The sequence below is a fragment of the Manis javanica genome, chromosome 7 (genome assembly GCF_040802235.1).
Source record: "Manis javanica isolate MJ-LG chromosome 7, MJ_LKY, whole genome shotgun sequence".
Lineage (NCBI taxonomy): Eukaryota > Metazoa > Chordata > Mammalia > Pholidota > Manidae > Manis > Manis javanica.
This window is the reverse complement of record NC_133162.1, coordinates 24675703-24695890: the sequence shown is the minus strand read 5'-3', so window position 1 is coordinate 24695890 and position 20188 is coordinate 24675703. Positions and strand designations below refer to the sequence as shown.

The 20188-nt window shown below is 53.1% G+C and overlaps 2 protein-coding genes across 2 annotated transcripts; both read right to left on the bottom strand.

Moving 5' to 3' along the window:
• Positions 1–975: 975 nt before the first annotated feature.
• CALHM2 (calcium homeostasis modulator family member 2) lies at positions 976–6217 on the bottom strand. Its single transcript, XM_017660108.3, has 3 exons — positions 5934–6217; positions 3231–3943; positions 976–1927 (listed from the first exon to the last, which is right to left on the bottom strand). Exons 2-3 carry the CDS (start codon positions 3783–3785, stop codon positions 1511–1513), a joined length of 972 nt encoding a protein of 323 aa, XP_017515597.2. The 5' UTR covers positions 3786–3943; positions 5934–6217; the 3' UTR covers positions 976–1510.
• Positions 6218–7742: 1525 nt separating this feature from the next.
• On the bottom strand, positions 7743–10824 carry CALHM1 (calcium homeostasis modulator 1). Its single transcript, XM_017660120.2, has 2 exons — positions 10273–10824; positions 7743–8225 (listed from the first exon to the last, which is right to left on the bottom strand). Exons 1-2 carry the CDS (start codon positions 10822–10824, stop codon positions 7743–7745), a joined length of 1035 nt encoding a protein of 344 aa, XP_017515609.1.
• Between the last annotated feature and the right edge of the window lie 9364 nt (positions 10825–20188).

The window sequence follows — 20188 nt, the reverse complement described above, 5'->3', positions numbered from 1 at the left end:
TCCCTTTCCCTAGCTGTCAGAGTCTGAGCGTTCCCTCATCTTCAGCTCAGCTGGTAGCTTGTGCCTTTTTGTGGAGGACAGGAGGACAGAGGTAGAGCCCAGGAAGGAAAATCGGGGGAGCTGAGTGCCTGAGAGGAAAGCTGCAGATAATGGCTTAAATCACCTGGTGGGGTCTCCTCCCAGTCAGACACCCAGCCTCTCTGAATGGGATGACTCATTGGTGAAATGGGGTTAGAAAGTCCTTCCTGAAGGCTTGCCATAGATCAAGTGCAAGCGCATATGTTGTGTGCTGACCAGGGCCCGGCAGGGAGGAGCATCTGTGAGAACCTGCTTTGGGGAGAGCCACGCGGCCTCTCTGTGTCTCCTTGTAGCTCTGGGGAGAGATGAGTTTTTGGAGGCCAGCACAGACCCGGCTAGTTGTTGAAGCCTGTTCCTTTTTGGCTTGGGCTTGAGGGAATTAAGAGTTTTCTTTGGCAGAGCTATAAATATCCTGCGAGCTGGCGTCCTTTTGGTGGGAAATGACTGAGTGGTATGCCAGGAAGCAGGATGGGGACAAGGGAGAGCATCACAGGCTTTAGAGGTGGTGGAGGTTATCAGGCAAGGGCAGGCAGATGGGCAGGGAGGCAGAGCTGGGCCTAGCCTGGTTCTAGGTTGTAAAAGCCAGCCTGCCTTGCTCACTGCAAGATTTTCCGACCTGTGAAATTTAAACTGAGCGTCCCTCTGAAAAAGCCCAGGCTCCGTCTGTTCCCAAGATCAAATCAGATAACTGAGTCTAATTGCCAAGAGATCATCAGCCCCCAGAGTCTTCCCGTGTGTGAACACCTGGGCCTCCCTGCCCCGCTGCCTGCCCTTTCATCCATTTTAATCTTGCCAAGAGTGTCTTTGTCCCCTTCCTCTCACAGGGGATGGGATTTGGGCCTGTCCACATGACCACTAGCCTGCTGACAGGGCCCAGTAATCATGCAGACACCAAGCTAGTCTTTTATATTAGTAAAATCTTTATAAAAAATGTAAGTACATAAAATAAAGTTAGAAACATATATTGGAGGGCAGCTTCCCAGCTGAGCACTGCCAAGTGAGGTGTCCACATGCAGTTCACACACAAATTAACTGCACAATATCCTATACTAATGGGTTTTCTTGTCATCTGGCTCTACTGGCCAGGGCTTCCCAGCCTTGGATTCCCACTAGTAAAAGGTCATTCATATTACAGTTAATTAAGGACCAGTTCTGGGAAAGGGTCTTTTCTCTAAAGCTGTTGACCAAGTGGCTGGTGTCAACAGTGGAGGGGTTTCTTCAGGTCTGAGAACTTTCCAGTCAGAGCTGACCACATGTCTACCAGCTTTCTCTTCCACATCCCAGGTTACTTTCTGTTCCTTACTCTTGACCTGTTTCCCTAAAAAGCTATGGGTAAAAGAAAAAATCCCCTTCTGATGCAGATACAAGTAGGAAGAGGGGTTCAGTTTGGGACCAAGGACTGTCATTAGCAAAGAGTGTGGGAACAGGACCCTTAGGAGGTGAGCAGGGCCATCTCCACATTGTCTGGGGCCATGCCGTTGCCCGCCAGACCCTGGGCCCACTTGTGCAGGCGGCTATAGAGTGGAAGGCCCTGGTTCTCGCGGTACAAATAGACGCCAGTGATGGCGTTCCACTGTGGTCTCGGCTGTGTGCCTTCTACTTGGAACTTGGCAGCCAGCTCCTCATCATCCTTGCTGAGCACCACAAAGCCAAAGAAGCGGCGCACGTTGTTGGCAGCCAGCACCCGTGAATGCACCTCGGCCGTGCGCTGGAAGAGCTGGTCCTCGTTGGTGCGGTACTGCGCCCAGTAGGCCTCCTGGCGGTAGCTGAGTGGTGAGCAGTAATGCTTGAGGCACTTGGTCAGGAACACCAGGATGGCTACCACACCAATGAGCAGCCACCCAAAGAGCTGGGCAGAGAAGGGGTAGGGTTGAGGAGGGGCAAGGAGCTATCTGACTGCCCCCTGCCCCAGGAAGAAATGGGAGCTGGTCCGGGGGTGGGTACGTGAGCCTCAGAGCCCCACGGGAGCTGGCCGTCACCTCCTGGGCCACAGACGCTGCTCCTGTAAGTGAAGCAGGCCCTCACGGCTGTGGTTCCACCTTTGTCCTCACTCCCTTGAACTCACACTTCCTCTCATCTTGGACTCTGCCTCCAGCATTTTCTGCCATTCCTTCAGCCCCGAAGTCCCCACTCCACATCTCAGCCCATCAAAATCCAGCTCAAACTGCCAGCCTCAACCCAGATGCCACCTCTGGAAGCCTTAAAAGGCTCCTCTGGGAGCAATCTTGCCTCCCTGTGTGCCCCGTAGCCTGGTTCCTCTTACATGACCACTCCTTGCCTCGTTTTGTAATCTCCCATGTGCTCATCTCATGCTTGCTTGGGTGGGAGCCTACTGAGGGTGAGGATTGTCAGTCACCTCACCTTTGTGTCCCTATTTGATCCTGCCCAGAGATGTGTGGGCATTTGAGCATTGTCAGTAGATTTTATTTTTCTGTCTACCATCTTCCACCTCCTTTGGCGCTGTCTCCAGCCCTGCTTCTCTGCTACTTGTGTTTCTTAGGTATCCGAAAGGAGACTTTTAGAAATTTTTGTGCTGCTTGTCTCACCCCATTTCTGTAAGTTAACACTTCCAGCTCAGTTTTCTGGTTCTGCCCAGGTCTCTGCCTTTCGCCTTTCTCGGCTGAACAGCCTCTGCTTCAGAACTAAGCCAAAGCTGAAGCCAGGATCCAGGCAGCGGCTGCCGTTTCCTGATTTGACACCCCTTGTGGCTCACGGGACTCCCCTATCAGCAGCACTTAAGGCTGACTCTGCTGGGGCCTTTCTCAGGAGGGGAACTGCTCATCCCCAGAGGCAGCCACACTCCACTATCAATTTACAGCTGACAGTAAATGTTTCATAAACTTGAAGGGTTTTGTGCTCAATCAGATAGGAGTAAAGAGCTTAACCTGTGACTGGTATCAAGGCTCAGTGTGGGCCAAAAAGACATTTCTTTAATGTTTAAAATGATCTCTTTGGGGCTGGAATTGACCCTTGCCCCACTAACCCATGGGTTATCTATCTCTGATACCTGACTGATAATCTAGTGCTTTCCTGGAAACCTTAGCCCCTGAGAATCAACTCCCAACTTCATCTCTTAACGCTGGGCCAACCTAACAACCACCAGCCACCACCTGGGAAGAAAGGAGAGGGAGGTTGCTTTTGCATAGCCTTACCTGGGACTCATACTTGAGCCTGCGGCTCACCTCCTCCCGGAAGCCTGACAGGTTGGCAGGGCCCTCTCCACAAGGGAACCTGGCCAGGATTTCTGTGGCATGGGTTGGTGGGAAGCCCTCTTCCCCAGCCGTAAGTGAGGAGGGGTCCACAAACTCACTGAGAGCACAGACATAGGCCTCACCACGGAGTAGGGAGATGACAGACCAGGTGACGGGGGCCACGGCCGCACGGCCCAGGATGGAGCTTAGAAGGAGGAAGTTGGCAGCAGCTGAGCAGTTCTTGGTCCTCCGGTACTGGCACTCAGCGACCAGGTTCCAGGTGTGGTTGTTGAGGATGACACCAATGAGGAAGAGTGCCAGGGCGGGCACGCCGATGGCTGTCAGCCCATATAGGTAGTTACGGGCTGGCGAGCAGGGGCAGTGGAAAGCCACCACAGAGAACAGCTCCTGGCTGCCCACTGTGCCCAGTGCCACCAGCCCATTGAAAATCATTACGTCCTTGCTCTTGAAGAACAGTGAGAGGAAGCGGAAGTTCTCTGCGATCAGGGCTGCCATGATGACAAACCGGCCAGGCCCAACTGCAGGGACGGCGGCAGCAGAGACTGGACTGGATGGATCTTGGTGCAACTAGGAAGGAGTGCAGGCTGGTGGGCACCTGAAGGCAGGGCACGGGCTTGCCATTTTATCTGCTACAGTGGCTGGCTTGGTATTTCCTGTGGAATAGTAGATGACTAATAAATGTTTGCCTCTGAAAGTAGATTGAAGAAATCTTGGATGACCAGGCTACTGAGAAGGAGACTCTGGGAGCCTAGGGTCCTGGGGGGAATGATAGCAGGCACCGCTCCCGAGCTCCTGGATGTGCGAGGCACCGTATGTCCCTCATTGCCCATCATGATTCTCATTGAGCTGTCATATCCCCAGTATATAGAGAGAAGGTGGAGGCTTCCTGAGGGTGAGTGGCTTGTCAGGGTCACGTATAAGTGGCATAGCTGACATTCAGTAAGGTCTGCCTGCCTCAGACAAGTTCTGCTTACTACCACAAGCTTCCCTTGAGGGAGGCACTGGAGTGGCCTTGGGGCCTGGGATGGCTTTCCTTCGGGAGTGCTGCTGTGCTTAGGGACCTAGGACTATTTGGAGGTTGTGTCCTCAAGGCTCTAGCCTTTGGGTGTAAAAACGGGTATCCTGGTGGATAAGGGACTTGGCCTTGGCCCTGTGCTGTGGGGGGAGGTGTGGAGGGAGGGGCCTCCAGTCAGTGGTGAGCCTGGTGCAGCATCCCTGGAGTTCATAAACACCTCACTTCGGAGGCCTCAGGCTCTGGACTGGTTTAGGAGATCCTGGCTCAGCATACTAAATGACTTTTCTCTGGGCCTCAGTGTGCTCATCTGTGAAAAGAGAATGAATATTCTGGGCCTTGCTCTCAGGGATGCTGGAGGGAAGAAAGGATAAACAGTGTCTGATAATTGTCCTCTGTGTGAAGCCCAGCGTCTCTCACCCTGCCAAGTCCAGGGCAGCTCCCAAAGTGGGGCAGGGTTGTGGGGGGAGATGATTCTCCTTCCTGCAAAGATCAGGAAACTGAGGCCTACAGATAATGAAGTGCCTTGCTTGATGCCATTGAAATCTGGAGGTGTCCAGGCAGGACTTTTGAGCATGACCTAAGGAGGCTTGGGAAGCTGACATGGGTGGGTTGGCTAAGTGAATCCTCCATTTTGTTGGTCTGTTGACCCTGCTCTCTCCCCGCCCATGAGAGCCCTGGTGACCTTCTCCACCATTCCCCCCTCCTTATTCAGCAGCCTACCCACAACCCTGTTCCACTCAGGTCCCAGGTCCCAGGGGCTGCCCGACCTGCCAGCGACAGGAAGCCTTGAAGAAGGTTTAAGACTCAGCCGTGCCCACCAACCCCTCCCCAGTCTGCTCTGCCTTGGGCCTCAGCAGCACTGGCAGCCCGTCAAGAAGTGGCCCTAGCCTCAGGCTCCAGCCACGTTCTGCCCCAACTCCCATCACAGGCTCCACCCCCATAAGCCAAGCAGGACAGGCCAGGGTGTGGCCCCACGTCCTCCCCATCTCAGGGATGAAAAACCAAAGTCTGCAGCCCAGAAGAAGCCAGAGAGTAGAGGGATGCAGTGCACAGCAAACAAACATGGGGAGACCTGCCGTATTTCCTTCTGTGCCTCCTCTCTACCCCACCAGCCCTCCGGTCTTGGGCCAGGGTTGCCAATGGGCGCCACACGGCATGCAGGAGGAGGAGGGATCTGACTCTTCCCCCAACTCACAGCCCAGGGCTCTGGTCTCACCCTGGGGAAAAAGAGTTTGTACTATTGCTGGCAATAGGTGTGTTAAAGGCAGCCCCCTCTCCCTCCCCTGCTTGGCTTCAAGGCTCCTAATGAGCTCCCCAAGGGAGCCTGGATCCAAAGTGTGGTATGATAACTAAACACTGGTGTGTGGTGAGCAGAGGAGGGACCAGGCCATCTGAGACTACTGTCCCTGTCCCCCAGGCCAGGGAGGGGTCCCACCCAGGCCTCCGTGGGACCTCCCAAACAACAGGACAAGGGACAGGCAGATGGGGGAGAGGGTGGGGCTGGCAGGGCCCAGAGTGAGGAGCCTCAGTTAGAGGCCCCGCTCCCCAGAACAGTCCCTCTGGGCAGCCTCAGAGCAGCCCTGCCATATGCTGTCACTGGCACACCCAAAGGAGGGGCCCTTCCTTACCTGGGGCCAGCTGCAGGCACCACTGGCCTTGGCCTCTGAGTGGCTGGGGCTGAGTCCCCGGGTGTGGGACTCTAGGGCCGGCTGCCCAGTAGGGCAGCTGCTCTGCCCGAAGTGTTGCAGGTAGCTCTGGGGTCTCCCTCTGCTTTTCTTCTCTGCAGGAGGGACTTGAGACCAGCAGGCGCTGGGGCTGGTTGTGTCTTCAGAAAAGTTTAACTCCAGAAAAGAAAAGGAAACAGTGGGATAAAACGCATGCGCCAGCTAGTGGAAAAACAGCCCTGGGGCCTCAGGCCAAGGAGGGCGGGTGGGAGGGAGGTGCAAGAGGAGAGGAAGTTGGGCGCCAGTTCAGCAGCAGCTTGGCAAGCTCCCGGCCCAGCCTGCCTTCCTGAGCAGAGCTGTCTGCCCATCGGCCTGATGGTGCTCCACACTAGTGGGCCCAGTTCAGGGGCCAGGTGGGGGGGCCTTCCAGGAAGTCTGGCCTGGGGCTGCCCTCCAGGCTAGTTTCTAGAGTACCTCCCATACTTGAACCCCACCAGACAAGAGCTGCTGGAATGAAACCCCAGCAGGGTTAGATTGGTACCATCAAACTGATGCTGACCCCTGGCAGGATACATAAGCCCAGGCTCTGCCACCCTCTGAGCCATCCTGCCCCTGACTGGGCGAACCTTCCTCCTGCCTGCTCTTCTATTCAGCCTTAAGCTAACTCACCAGGTATGCTTCAGATCTCAGGAGGGCTGACAAGTGAATTCTGGAGTGTAGGATTCTCTGAGGCCCCGTGGGCAGAGCTCTGAGTGGTGGCGTAGAAACTACAGTGAGGCAGGGTACTGAGGAAAGCCCTTTGTAACAACCAGAGATGCCCAGGCTATCCCAGAAAGGGATCTCAAGGGAGAAGCAGAGCCCTCATGAATGAGACTCATGCCCTTCTAAAAAAGGCTCCAGAGAGTTCCCTCTCCCCTTCCACATGTGGGAGCACTGCAAGAAGATGGCTGCCTGTGAACCAGGGAGAGGGCCTTCAGAACACAACCATGCGGCACACCACCATCCGGGACTTCCAGCCTCCAGAACTTTGAGAAATGAGTTTCTGTTTTTATAAGTCACCCAGTCTATGGTATTTTGTTATAGCAACTCAAACACACTAAGGCAGGTCTTTTATGTGCAGTGCTAAATAAATGTGCATTCTAGCTTGACAGTTGGTGAGTGACCTCTATGGTGACCACATACCCTGGCTTCTCCTGAGTGGACCTAGTTTCTGCATCTTGTCACTGCAGGTGTGTCACACCAGGTGATGTGTCGTGTTCTTAGGGCCCACCTAAGCCCACTCAGCTTCACTCAGGAGACTGGCTACACTCAGAGAACTCCAGAATTCCCGCCTCTGAGATGGCTGGACACCCTCCCACTCTGAGACTTGAGCATAAGGATATGGGGGTCCTAAAAATCACAGACAAGAATGGATGCTGGGCCAAGGACATCATAGAACCTGAGAGGAGTTAGTGAACCAGGGATGAAGTGGCCTGGGAAGGGGCTGGGCAGTTGGGAGCTTGTCCTCTCCCCAGATAAGTCCTGAACCTTTCTGACTAATCCTGCTCATGGCCCTGCTGCCTCAGGGCCATCCAGCGCAGTGACACAGCTAGAGGAGTGAGGTCCATTTCCAGTGCCAAGGTTTCTGCCTCCTGGTCAGGCGAATATCTGGGCATGCGGGTCTGCTCCAGGAATTGACTGCCCAACTCCTGCAGCCTTCATTTTTCCATCTGGTTTGGGAGGCAAGAGGGGCGGTGGTCTCAGACCTGTTCCTGCCTCCTCACTTGGCGTGGCTCACACTTTGCTGAAGTAGGTGGCCACCTCCTTGCGTGGAGGCCAGGGCTTGCCCCCAGCCCAACCATTGCCCATTAGTGGCTTCTCCTGGCCCAGCCTCAGGGGTGGCTTGCATTTATGCCAGCTTGTGAGCAGCCTATTCATGGCACCTTGATCAGTGATGCCTCGCAGCTTCTCCCGCTCCTCCTCAGCACCACCGGCAGTAGCTGGGGCAGCTAAACCAGCAGGGGCTGTGGCTAGTGCCCCGCGGGTGTGACCCAGCTCCAGGTCATGGTTCATGGCCTCGAAGAACTGCTGGATACAGACCTTGGCGAAAGCCTTAGCATGCTCTGTGCATGTTTCATCAAAGAGCTTGCGCTCGATGTCAATATAGTGGGACCAGTACTTGCTTTTCAGGAAGGCAGCCTGTGTGAAGCACGGCCGCACAGAGCGCACGACGAATGCCAGCAGTGTGGTCAGCAGAATGAAGGACCAGCCCAGGGCCTGCAGGAGAGAGAAGAGAGAGCCCGGCACTGCCCAAACCTCCCAAAGTCCTCTCTATGTCAGGGCCATTAGGGAAGAAAGCTCTTAGTGGGAAAGTGACTTCACCTCTTGTTCTCTATTTCCTCTTCTGTAAAATGGGTGTGAATATACCCATCTGATGGAAATGAGATCATGTGGGTAAGACACCTCACATATAGGCCTGGCACCCAATACACAGGAGTCAACTGGGAAGACCTTGGGATTAGGCTGCCTGGGTTTGAATTCTGTCTCTACTACTTAACTAGTTGACCAGGAACAAGATGTCTGACCTTTGTGTACTTCAGTTTCCCCACCTATAAGATGGGGCTATTGATAGTATATGTCTCATAGGGTTCTTGTGAGGACTAGAAGTAATAATAAATTTAGCACAGCACCTGGTACATAGTTAGGGCTCAGTAACTGTTAGCCACTATTATTGTGACAGTAGGCCCTTGCTAACTATGCCTCTTCCTTCAGGAAACTTCCTTGACCTCCCAGGGCCATAGGACCCCTCCTCCTCAGAGCCGAGCCCTCAGGGATCACAGAGACAAATTGGACAAGCACTCTAACTCCGAGCTGAAGAGCGTTGGACTCTGGGGTGCTAGTTCTGTTCTGCCAACAACTCACTGGGGGAAGGGGGCCAGTTGCTCCCCTGGGCTGTTTGACCAACTCAGGATGGAGTAGGTGGGGCAGACACAAATGCCTACCGAGGGGGTTGGTGAGTAGGGCAGAGCAGACCTCCAGGGCACAGCTGCAGAGCACGTTCTCTGTCAGGGGTTGGGAGCGACATCCCCTATGCTGCCCCAGGAGGGCCAAATGTGAGCCCTGACTGCGTAGATCTCCTGATGTTTCCAGTAAAGCTGGAAATCTGATTTTTTATGAAAATCTCTAGTTTTTAGATGATGCCAACTAATTCTAAAATTGAATTTTGAATTCAACCTCTGAAAAGCATATGAAACATGTCTATAAGCCAGCCAGGCAGCCTGTCCTCTTGGGGGCTTATTTGTTTACAATGCAATGGTTTAAAGGTCAGGTGATTGGACAGCTGCCCCAGACCTTCAGGCCTGGGATGATGGCACAAGTGCCCACAGGAGAGGAGGTGCAGGTGTGGGAGGGAAGCAGACTTTGGATTTTACACTCAGTGTGAGATTCCCGTGGGCATTTGGTGGTGATGCCGGCCCCACAGGACAGAGTCCTGGGCTGGATAGGGAAGCTGGGTTATCTGGACTTGCCAGGGCAGAGTGTACATGTTTCCCTAGCCCTTGCAGGGCGGGCCCAGCTCCCTGCCTCCTCCCTGGCAGCCTCAGCCCACAGGCTATGAGGGTATGCTGCCTGGGCCTTCCTCCCCACACTGCACTGATGGCATGGGAGGCCTGAGAGGCTCAGAGGGGTGAAGGTCCAGAAAGAGAGTGGCACACATGCGAGCAGGCTGGGGAGGACCCAAACTCTGGATTTCCCGGGCAATGGGCCCTCCAACCCTGCCTTCAGGCCATGTCCCAACAGTGCACCCCCCTCCCCCAAGCCCTCCCTTCCAGGAGCACCTAGACCCTCAGCTCCCACTCTCTGAGCACCGAGTGCCAGCTAGGGGCATTTGCCAGGGAAATGCACCCAAATGGCCCAGCCACCCACCAGCCTTAACAGTGCCCTGGTTTGGAAGAGGCCAAGGATGTAAACTGCCCAGGCTTCCAAGCTGGAGCTCGATGGAGGGTGTGGGCCTGGTCGAGACATCGGCTCTGCTCTGGGGACCTCAGGGCAGGGCACAGACCTCTGGACTGAGGTAGCCATAATACTTTCCCCAGGTGGCACTGCTCTGAGAAAAGCCCCTGCCTCAGTTGGGAAAATATGCCCCTTACCCACAGAGCTCTGTGTCAGTGGGGAGACCCAGCCCAGCCAGGGGAACCCCAATCTATTTGGGAAACATGACTGTGCTCTGAGGAAGGCCCATTTTGAAAGGTGGGGGATTGGGCCCTTCCAGAAGGACCCCAGCCTGTGAGGGGAGTCCCAGCCCAAGGCCGTCTGGCCCCCTCACCTGGGAGATGCAGCGCAGGTAACGCACGGCCACCTCACGGGCCAGCAGCCAGTCACCATCATAGATCTCTGGGCAGGGCACCCGGGCCAGCAGGCGGGTGAGCTCGGGCAGAGGTAGACCGGGCACCAGGCTGCCATTGCCCAGCACGGTTACGGGCACAGCGGTGCAGAAGGCACAGAGGAAGCACTTGCCGTCGAGCAGCGTGACGGCCACCCAGACGATAGGTGCGATGAGGGCGCGCTGAGCCATGGAGCAGAACATGTAGCGCAGCACAGCAGGGTCCTTGGCCCGGCGGCCCAGCGGCCGCTTCCACTCTTCTGCCAGCATGGACACGTTGTTGTTCAGGACCAGGCCAAGCAGAAAGAGCACCAGGGGTGGTGCCAGCAGGATGCCAGCACTGTAGGCCGCGTTGTAGCCCGGCAGGCAGGGGCAGTTGAAGTCGAAGGCTGAGTACACCTGGGCGCTGGCCAGCGCCATGATGCCACAGATGCCATTCATGAAGGACTCCTGGTTGGACTGCAGGAACTGGAAGATCATCCGGAACTTGTCCATTGTGCTCTCGCGGGGCCTGGTGGCCTACTCCCACCTCACCACTGTCTTAATGATGGCGCCCCTCTGGCCCATTCTGCCTCCTGGGTGCCCACTTCATGGCTGAGGCAGGCAGAGCTCAGGCTGGTGGCTGAGGTCACTCTCTTTGAGGAACCTTCTAGTCAGGTGCTGGCTGAGAGGCTGCAGGTTGGCCAATACTGTGGGTACAGCCTGGGTGCTGCCCCTCCCTGGCTTCTGTCTCTCCACGGCTGCCTCTGGCGCTGGGAAACCACAAGGGCTGCACCTGGCAGGGACCCATTCTCTGTGGATGTGGGAAGGGGAGGGAAGGGAGGCTCAGAGACAGGCTGGGAAGACAGGACTCTGGCAGGACTGGAGTTTGGGAGAATCCAGGGCTGCTGCAGAGGCCTGAGTTTCTGAACCTTGTTCCCTAGGCTCCTAGAACCATGTCAGCCTCCTCCTGCCCTTCCCACTGGTTCTTTCCTCCATGCTGTATCAGGGTCCAAGAGAACTCCTCTGCCAGCTCAGGGACGGTAGAATGGTCCTGCTGTCCTGAGGTGATCGTGGTAGTGCTGGGACGGTGCTGCTGGGGGTCCAGGTGATGGGTGCTGATGGCAGTGGTAGGGATGGTGCTGATGGCAGTAGTGATAATGGTGGTGGTGACACTGCTCACAGCAGGGATGGCACAGGTGGAGGTAGTGCTAAAGTGGCATGGCAAGAGCAAAAAGCCCTAAATTTGATTTGATCTGAGAGGTTGCAAGGACCCTCCCTGCGGGGCAGGGAGCTGTGGCCTTTGCCCATAATGCAAGTGCTATGTGTCTGGTCTGCTGTGTCTCTCTCGGTGTGTGTGTGTTTGTGGACTTTGGATGACAAATCCTTTCTTGCCTCCAACTCCTACTTCCACTCCCCCAGATCAAAAAAAGAGGGGTGGGGCAGTGGGGTTTCATACCTGGAGCTCAGGTGTCGAGAGAGGAAGCTGGCCGGAGGCCCTCCAACAGCATACCAAAGTGGGGAGGAGGTTTCCTGCCCCCATATCAGCTCTCCCAGAAGAGCAGGTCCGATCAGATGGCTCCCATCAGATGGCTCCTGTCTGGGCCAGAGGGTGGGGCTGGGGCTGCAGCGGAGCAAGAGCCCGTGGGGCCTTCAGATATGTGTGTCCCTGTGTGTGCCCACGTTGAGCTCGTCGTGGTTTGCGGCCTCAATGTCTGTGCATCTGCATGTGTACGTGTAACCATGTGGGTGCTCTTTGTTTCTGGTGTCCCTGTATAATGGACAAGAACCGGCACTGATGGGGCTTCTGTTGGGTCAGGCCCTATGCCAGGGCTCTACATGCATCACCTCATGTAACCCTCATACAACAATGTGGGACAGGTGCTACTGTCTCCATTTTACAGAGGTGGCGGCTGAGGCCCAGAGGGGTTAAGTTACGCAGCTTGCAAGTGGAGGAGTGGGATTTGAACCCAGGCTAGGTGGGGGTTGGTAGGTGGACAAAGGGCAGGGAAGTATTTTTTGGCTTTTCTCCTCCAGCTGAATCAGGTTCTCCTGTTGCACTAGCCTGGGTGGAAATGCTAGTGTGTCACAGGTAGGATACAGGTGGGGAAAGATATTGCTCCCCTTAGTCCTCAGGCTGAGTCTGGGTAGCTGGAGTGTCTAGGCTGGCAGCCCCTGGCAGATCCTTTTTGGGGGTTCCAGAGGGGGGCATCTACAGGTGTAGAGCAGGATGAGGGAGATCAGCCAAGTCTGTCCATCCCTCGGACATCTATGGCAGCACTGATGGGCATGGTTGACAAGGGTTCTGAGCTGCTGGCAGAGCCTGGCACATAGCTCCCAGTGGAGTTGGGGACATGGGGGTGCAGAAGCCCAGGAACTCAGGAGGAGTGTGCTCCAGGAACTGCCCGGGTGGGTCTCTGTCTTCTAGTGGACATGGCTCCCTGTTCGTAGCTGACGTCCCCTTGCAGTGGTACCCGAGCTGGTCGCAGGGTGCATGCTCTAACCACGCATGAACTCTGCAAATTCTAACTTCAACATTATTTAAAAATACTTGATATAAAATAGTTTCCTTGGATGCTAAATCCATTATTCCTATTATCACAAGAATTTTGGTTGCAGTTATTGAAAGCAAACAATGAGTGGTAGAGTCTTTACATACCATTCGAACTGTTGTAAATCTTTGAATGGCTGTAAAATGAGTTTTAAATGTATCCCCTACTTGGGTCAAGACTTTTGTTAACAAATACTGAAGAGGTCACCACTAAAGAATCTTGAGGGGTGGGAGTTGAGCAAAATGGATGAAGGGTCTCAGAAGGTACAAACTTTCAGTTATAAAATAAATAAGTCATGGGGATATAATGTACCGCATGGTGACGCTAGTTAATAATACCATATTCTATATTTAAAAGTTGCTAAGAGAGTAGATCTAAAAGTTCTCATCACAAGAAAAAATTTTAAACTATTTGATGTGATGGACGTTAACTAGATTTATTACAGTGATCATTTCACAATATATGCATATGTTGAGCCATTATGTCGTGCACCTGAAAGTAATGTAATGGTGCACTCAATTATATCTCAATTTTTTGAAAAAAGAGCCCTGAGTAGGAATTGCCTGAGGCGATTTCATGCAAAAACTCTGAGGTTCAAAAGTTGCACTTCTGGAAGCAAGCTCAAAGTTCTCATTTTAAGCAGTCTGGGAGATTTCATTTGTATGTTTTATACCAATTAAGTATTTAATATCTTTCCTAACACTTTGTACAAATCTTTCTTATCATAATTACATAAGACAGAGAAGTAATAGTTGTTCTCCACCAAGCTCTCTACTCTATACTGACATCTCCAGATCTCCTCAGCTTTCCCCAGGGTCATGTACCAATAATATCAATGTCTTGATCCACCAGGATGTGAAGAAGGTTAGCAACTTCTGCCCTTAAAGACTAGGGGTCAGGTTTAGGCGCCTGTGAGGGAGAAGGTCGGGGTGACCTCCTGAGCTCCAGCTGAGACCAGAGCTGTGTCAGTGACCACAAAGGCGCCCGAGGCTGTGTGGGGGAGTCTCTTTAGCCATTGCCCCTTTACTTGAACTGTATCCCTCCTGGAATGTCAACTGCCCATACTCTGTCCCAAGCCCACCTCAAGGCCCTACCCATTCACTTATTGTTTCTTTCACTGAACAGTCAAGCTTTTTTCTTAGCGAGAAACCATGTCACAGAGTGATTGAGAGCAACCTAACTGATGACCTGGGCTCAAGTGTCAACCCTGCCACACACCAGCGAGGGACCCTGGGAAAGCAATTTAACCTCCAAGTGCCACAGTCTTCTCATCTATGAAATGGGCAGCCACCTCTCCCTCTCTGCCTCTGACGCTTCTGCCTCCCTCTTAAAGAACACCTGTGATTACATGGGGCCCACCCCACTAATCCAGGGTAGTCTCCCCATTTTAAGATTTTTAATATGATCACATCAGCAAAGTCCCTCTTGTAGGTAGCACATTCGTGGGTTCCAGAGATTAGGAGGTGGGCCTTGGGAGCCCTTTATTCACTCTAGTACAGTAGGGGTCTTTGGGAGTGCATTAGGAGTGCTTCGTGTCTTCTCCACTTCTCCCCTATAATTTTAGGAGCATGAGTGGGTGTAAATGGCCAGCAGGATGTCACAACCCTGCTCGAACTCTTTCATCATTGGCTGCACACTCGCCAACAGCCACCACTGTGGGAAGTGCACCGGCCTCTTCACGTGCTGCCCTCAGGAGAGTTGTCCTGGCACCCACCCCCATGCTGGTGAGCCCCTTCCAGCTTGGAGCGTCATGGAAAGTAGCATGCAAAGGGGGCCTTTGGGGACCAGGTGCTGTACCTTTAGGAAAATGCCCAATTTGCGTAGGAGAGCATGAGTGTGTGGTGCTTGAGTGGGCACTGTCCTCAACTAGCAGCTGAGGGAGCACCGCAGGAACAGGGCAGTAGAGGCAGGAGCCACCAGTGTGATGTGGCAGCTGTGTTATCACAGTATGAAGATATAGTACCATTCTTTTCTGCACTGGCCAAACTGTAATGGCGGTTGTATATTGTGGCAAACAATGGTAGTGCTCACCAAATATTCCATGCGTTTCCTAGCAATTCCCAGCCCCTGTTCCGGGCCAGGTGGAGACATACTGTTGAGTTCTGGCATAGAACCCTGCCTGCAACCTCTTGCTACTGTCCCTGCTCTTTATCTTCCCTGTCTCTTGGAGCCTTGACACCAGTTTAGCAGTTGCCTCGGTGCCCCCTCCCCATTGTCAGCACTCATTTCCACATTCTGAAGGCTGCTCACAGCACACACGAGGCATTTGGCCAACAGCAAGCTGGTGGTGCTGGGTGACAGTGGTGGACAGGTAGTAAACACTCCACTTGCTCTCCTCCGGGGAGCAACTTCCACATAAACTACCTGTACTCGCTTCCCTGTCTCAGGATCTGGGGAGCACCCGGTATCTGGATGGTGGCCTCCCAAGATGGGGGAGCTTCTGTCAGCTGGGTCCCCAAGTGACCAGACCTCCCCCATCCCCTTCCCCATTTTACCTATCTCAGACTTTGCCTGAGTGAGAAATAGAATTCGTTGTGCTAAGGAATAGACATTTTGGTTTTATTTTGACTGCGTTTATTTTTACATCCCATTCCAACCTGACTAATACAGGTGGTCAGCCCCATGCACAACAATTTTAAGCTGGACACTGACAAACAAGAGCACCCAGAGTCCATTCAACCTCCTAAATGCCTCTAACGCTGCTCTCCATCTCCGCCCTAATCCAGGTTCCACCAGCAACTGCCTGCCTTCTGCAGTCCACACCCACCCCCATCAAGCTACTTCCAGGCGGTGGACCGTGTGATCTTTTAAAAGTGGGCATTTGATTAAATTACTACACACTTAATCTACTTCAGTGGCTGAAGTCCAATATTCTTCACAGGGCCTCTATGGCTGCTGGAGAGCTGGCCCTGGGGCCACAGTCCTCCCAGTGTTTACTCCCCAGCTCACTTGCCTGCTTTCAGCTTCTCAAACAGGCTAACCCCCTTCGCATCCCAGAACCTTTGCACATGCTTTGCACATTCCTAGAATGCTTCTCCCCTTGCCTTCATCTGAGCAAAACCTGTTCATCCTTAAGCTCTTGGCTTAATGGTCCTTCTTTAGAGAAGTTCCTGAGCCCTCAACTTAGAGAGTCCTGCTGACGGAGGCTTTCATGGCCCCTGAGGATCATATTCCCTTCACAGCACTGATTAGAGTTTTATGGCCTGTTTTGGAGGGGCTGTTTATTTACTCTCCGGGGCTCTCCCTGGACCATAAAGGCTGAAGGTCCGCATGTGTTGGGCTCGCACTCTGTTTCCGAGTGCTCAGCACAGTATGCCTGGTTTAGTAGATGCTCGGTGAATAAGTGCAGAATGAATGAATACACCAGTAAGGAAACAAAGGAAAGAAGTAAGCCTTGGGCCAAGAGAAATTTGTAAGGGGGCAGGAATTCAGACACAAGTAGAAGACAGCCCTCGCCACTCTGGCCCTGGGCTTGCTTCCAGGGTTGGCGCTGTGAGCAGGGAGGGGACAGCAGTTCCTCCTTTATGTGAAAGGCTGGGGGTGAGGGAGGCAGGTAGGAAGGGGCACGTTCAAGACTCATTGTTGGCAAACTAATGTCACCTCTGCTCTGCTACCATTTGCCACCCTGACTGTCTCCCATTGCTCTTCTCTAGACCTCAGAGACACTCTGCCCACCGCACAGCCCCCGTACACTCCCCCTGTCAGAGCTGATCAAGCAGCACGGACACTTCATTTCATTTGGTCTCCAAGGGCTGGGCAGAGCTGGGTGTGCAGCAGAGAGATCCCTCACCTTAATATGAGACCCTGGAAGTGGAAGCATGTTAGTGTGGATGTGATTCCTCTACTCCCATCGTACTTTTGGGGTCCTGGTACTCTCCCCCATACAGAGATGCTGAGGGTCCCTCCCATATCAATATCCTAAATCTGGGCAGGCTCCAAACCTCCCACCCTTCCTTTATAACCCTGGTTGGAGCAGTGCCAGGATCCTACAGAAATCCACCCACCTGCTTCACTGGGACCCCCTCCCTGGGCAAGCAGGCTCCTGCCCTGGGCAATTACCAATGACCGATGCTTTTCTCTCAGTCCTCCCCCTCTGGGCTCTCTCTGAGGCTCTGGATTTATTGCTTATCCTTCCCCCATCTTGAAATTCACTCCCCCTGACATTCTTCTGGACTCCTCACCTCTGTGATTGTTCCTCTTTCTCTCATTTGCTGCCCCTTCTTTCTCCTCTAAAACTCTAGTGGTCTTAGTCCTTCCTCTTCTCTCTTAAGCATCTCTCTCTGGCTGCCCTGTCCATTCCTGTAGCTTAGGTATCACTGCCATGTGGGTGAGTCCCAAGTATAGTCCTTCCTTCTGATCTTGCCTGCAAGTGCTGGCCTCAGGTCTCCAGCTACCTGCAGGATAAAGTCAAAGTACTGAACTCAACCCTCCGGGCTCCCACCATCTTCCCCTTCCAGTGCAGAACTGCAGCTGCCGAGGTGGTGTGCAATGGGGGCTTACACAGCCAAAGCCACACTTCCACTTCTGGGCACACTTTCTGCCTTGCCCAGCCGGCCACTGTGTGTCTTAGAAGAGAAGCCCTCTGTTCAGGGTGTGGTCAGAAGTGCTATCACATAGAGTTGCCTGAGGCTTGGGGAGTGAATTTGGGCATCTGCTCTCCTGGGATGGGGGATCTTTTGAAGCAAGTGCAAGCCTCCCAGCTGTGTCCCTCACTCCCAGGTGGGAGGCATGTCCAGACATTTCTCTCTTACTGGATGAGGGCAAATGGTGATGTGGATGGACAATGGCAAATAGGTTTTGGGGTTTGAAACCACATCATCTGGAGACTGAAGAGGGTAGGGATGTTTTCGAGGGCTTTCAGGGGCTGAGGATAAAGAGAATGTGTCACTGTATGTGGGGCTCAGGGAGCGTTTCTTGGTGGGACTCATTAGAAGTGTCCTTAGCTAAGGTCCTTTGCTTGTGTCCAGCTGGACCACACACCCCTCCATTTGGTTGGTTGTTCACTGGCTTATGTCCCGTCTCCCTTCCAAACTGGAAGCTCCCTTAAGATAGGACTCTGTCCTGCTCTCTGGCACACTAGGCATTCCATCAGTGTTTGTTGACTGAATACATGAAACATACGGTACCCCTTTCCCAACTCTTTGCCTTTGTTTTTGCTGTTTCCTCCCTTTGGGTACTCTGTTCCCCTCCCCCAGTCTCTCTCTGCACTAGTAAAACCTGCAACCTGCAAGACCCATTCAAATGAAGCCTTCCGGATCCCCTGGCTTACAGTCATAGTTCTCCATGTTCAGTCTCTGTGCCTCACAGCTTGCCTCTATCATATCACTTATACTTTTCACTTTGGATTGTAATTATTTCTGTCCCCAGCTCTGTCCCTCTATTAACAGTGAGCTCCTTGAGGGCAGGGCTTATAGCTGTGTGTTCTCTCTTCCCTATTCCCTGGCAGCAGGGGCTCAATAAGCACTCAATATAAGAAGGTAGGAGGATTGACTGAAAATCATGGATTGTCAGTGGCTTTTTACTGGTCCAGATGCTCCTTCCTTGCAGCTCAGAGTGGGACCTCTGAGCCTCCTTTCCCTTGGCTGGGGCTCACCTGTGTTGACTGGGCCATTGCCAAGGCTCCCTTCCTCTCTCCCTCCCAGTCCCTGCTAAGACTTTGCTTAAATTTTGCCCCACCCTGGTGCCATCTCAAACATTTGCATGGCCTGACCACAGCAGTGTAGCTCAGCTGCACAGATTGTCTGATTCTACAAGGTCCCTTGGCACAAGCCCAGGAGAGCAGAGATTGCCTGATCTGGAGGGGGCTGGGCTCCAGGGGATGTTCTGGGGCTGCTGCATTGCCCTGCCCTGGGGACCAGGAAAGCATGAGGTGGACCCATACAGACCCAAAGAGCGTGGTCTGCATGTCTGTGGTCACCATCTGTGCTGAATGAGGCACTAGCAGGATGTGTATATATGTGTGAGTGTGTGAGTGTGTGTGCCCACATGTGCAAGTGGTGAGTGAGTCATCAGGGAGGAGCAGAGGCCCAGAGGAGCTCACAGACTAGATCTTCCCTAATCCTTCCTGTATGAGTAACAGTTTCTCCAGCAAAATTTAACCCTGGTGTTTTCAATAGTTTTCACCCTGAGCCAGACCCCATACCCACATGGCCCAGAGGGTTTTTTGTTTTTTTTTTTTTAAATTTTTATTAAGGTATTGTTGATATACACTTTTATGAAAGTTTCACATGAAAAAACAATGTGGTTACTACATCTACCCATATTATCAAGTCCCCACCCATATCCCACTGCAGTCACTGTCTATCAGTGCAGTAAGATGCCACAGATTCACTATTTGCCTTCTCTATGCTACACTGTTTTGCCCTTGATCCCCCACACCATGTGTACTAAACATAATACCCCTCAATCCCCTTCCTCCTCCCTCCCCACCCACCCTCCCACACCCCTCCCCTTTGGTAACTAGTTCCTTCTTGGAGTCTGAGTCTGCTGCTATTTTGTTCCTTCAGTTTTGCTTCATTGTTATACTCAGCCCAGAGGTTTTTAAACCCTGGAGTTTAGTGAATCACTTGGGGTGCTTGTTCAGCCTGGTCTAGGTACCCCCTACACTCATTTGCAGATCTGGTCCACAAAACATACACCTTGGGAAATCCTCACTAGGAAGCCAGCCTCGTCCTGAAGGCAGTGGGCAGACACCCCTGGGAATGCCGGGAAAGGAAGCAGCCTTAGAAAGAGGTCCTGAGCTCAGGGGTCAGGGTGCAGGGGGTGGGGAAGGTGGTGAGTGGAGAGGTGTGGAAGGAAGCACCTGCTAGCTGGAGGTGAGCAGAAAGCTGGGCTGAGAATGGAGATGCATGTCGATGGAGGCTGCTCCAGGCAGGGCTGCTCAGCCTTGACTGGCTAGAAGCAGAACCCTACGACTTGGGAGGATGGAAGCTGGAAGGGTCAGTCCCCTTGCCATTCAAAAACAGAAAAATCCCCTTGACAGGAAAATGAAAAGCCACTCACCGCAGTGAATGACTGCTTCCAAGAGGGACTCAACAAGCAGAGCTTGCCAGAGCTCACTCAGAGAGCCTTGGCCGGAGCTGCGGGAAACCCAACCAGAGTGCAGGAAACAAGTACACAAACTGTTTAGAGGGCAGACTAAGTAGCAGTTTAGAGCAGCCTCTAGAGCCAGACCTCGTGGGATCAAATTCCAGCTCAAATGGGTGATGGCAGGCAACTTATCCTCCCTATGACTCAGTTTTCTCCTCTAAAAAATGGGGCTCATAATCATCCTCCTTCATTAGATTATCATGAGATTATCTTATGAGATTCATCATGACATTAAATTA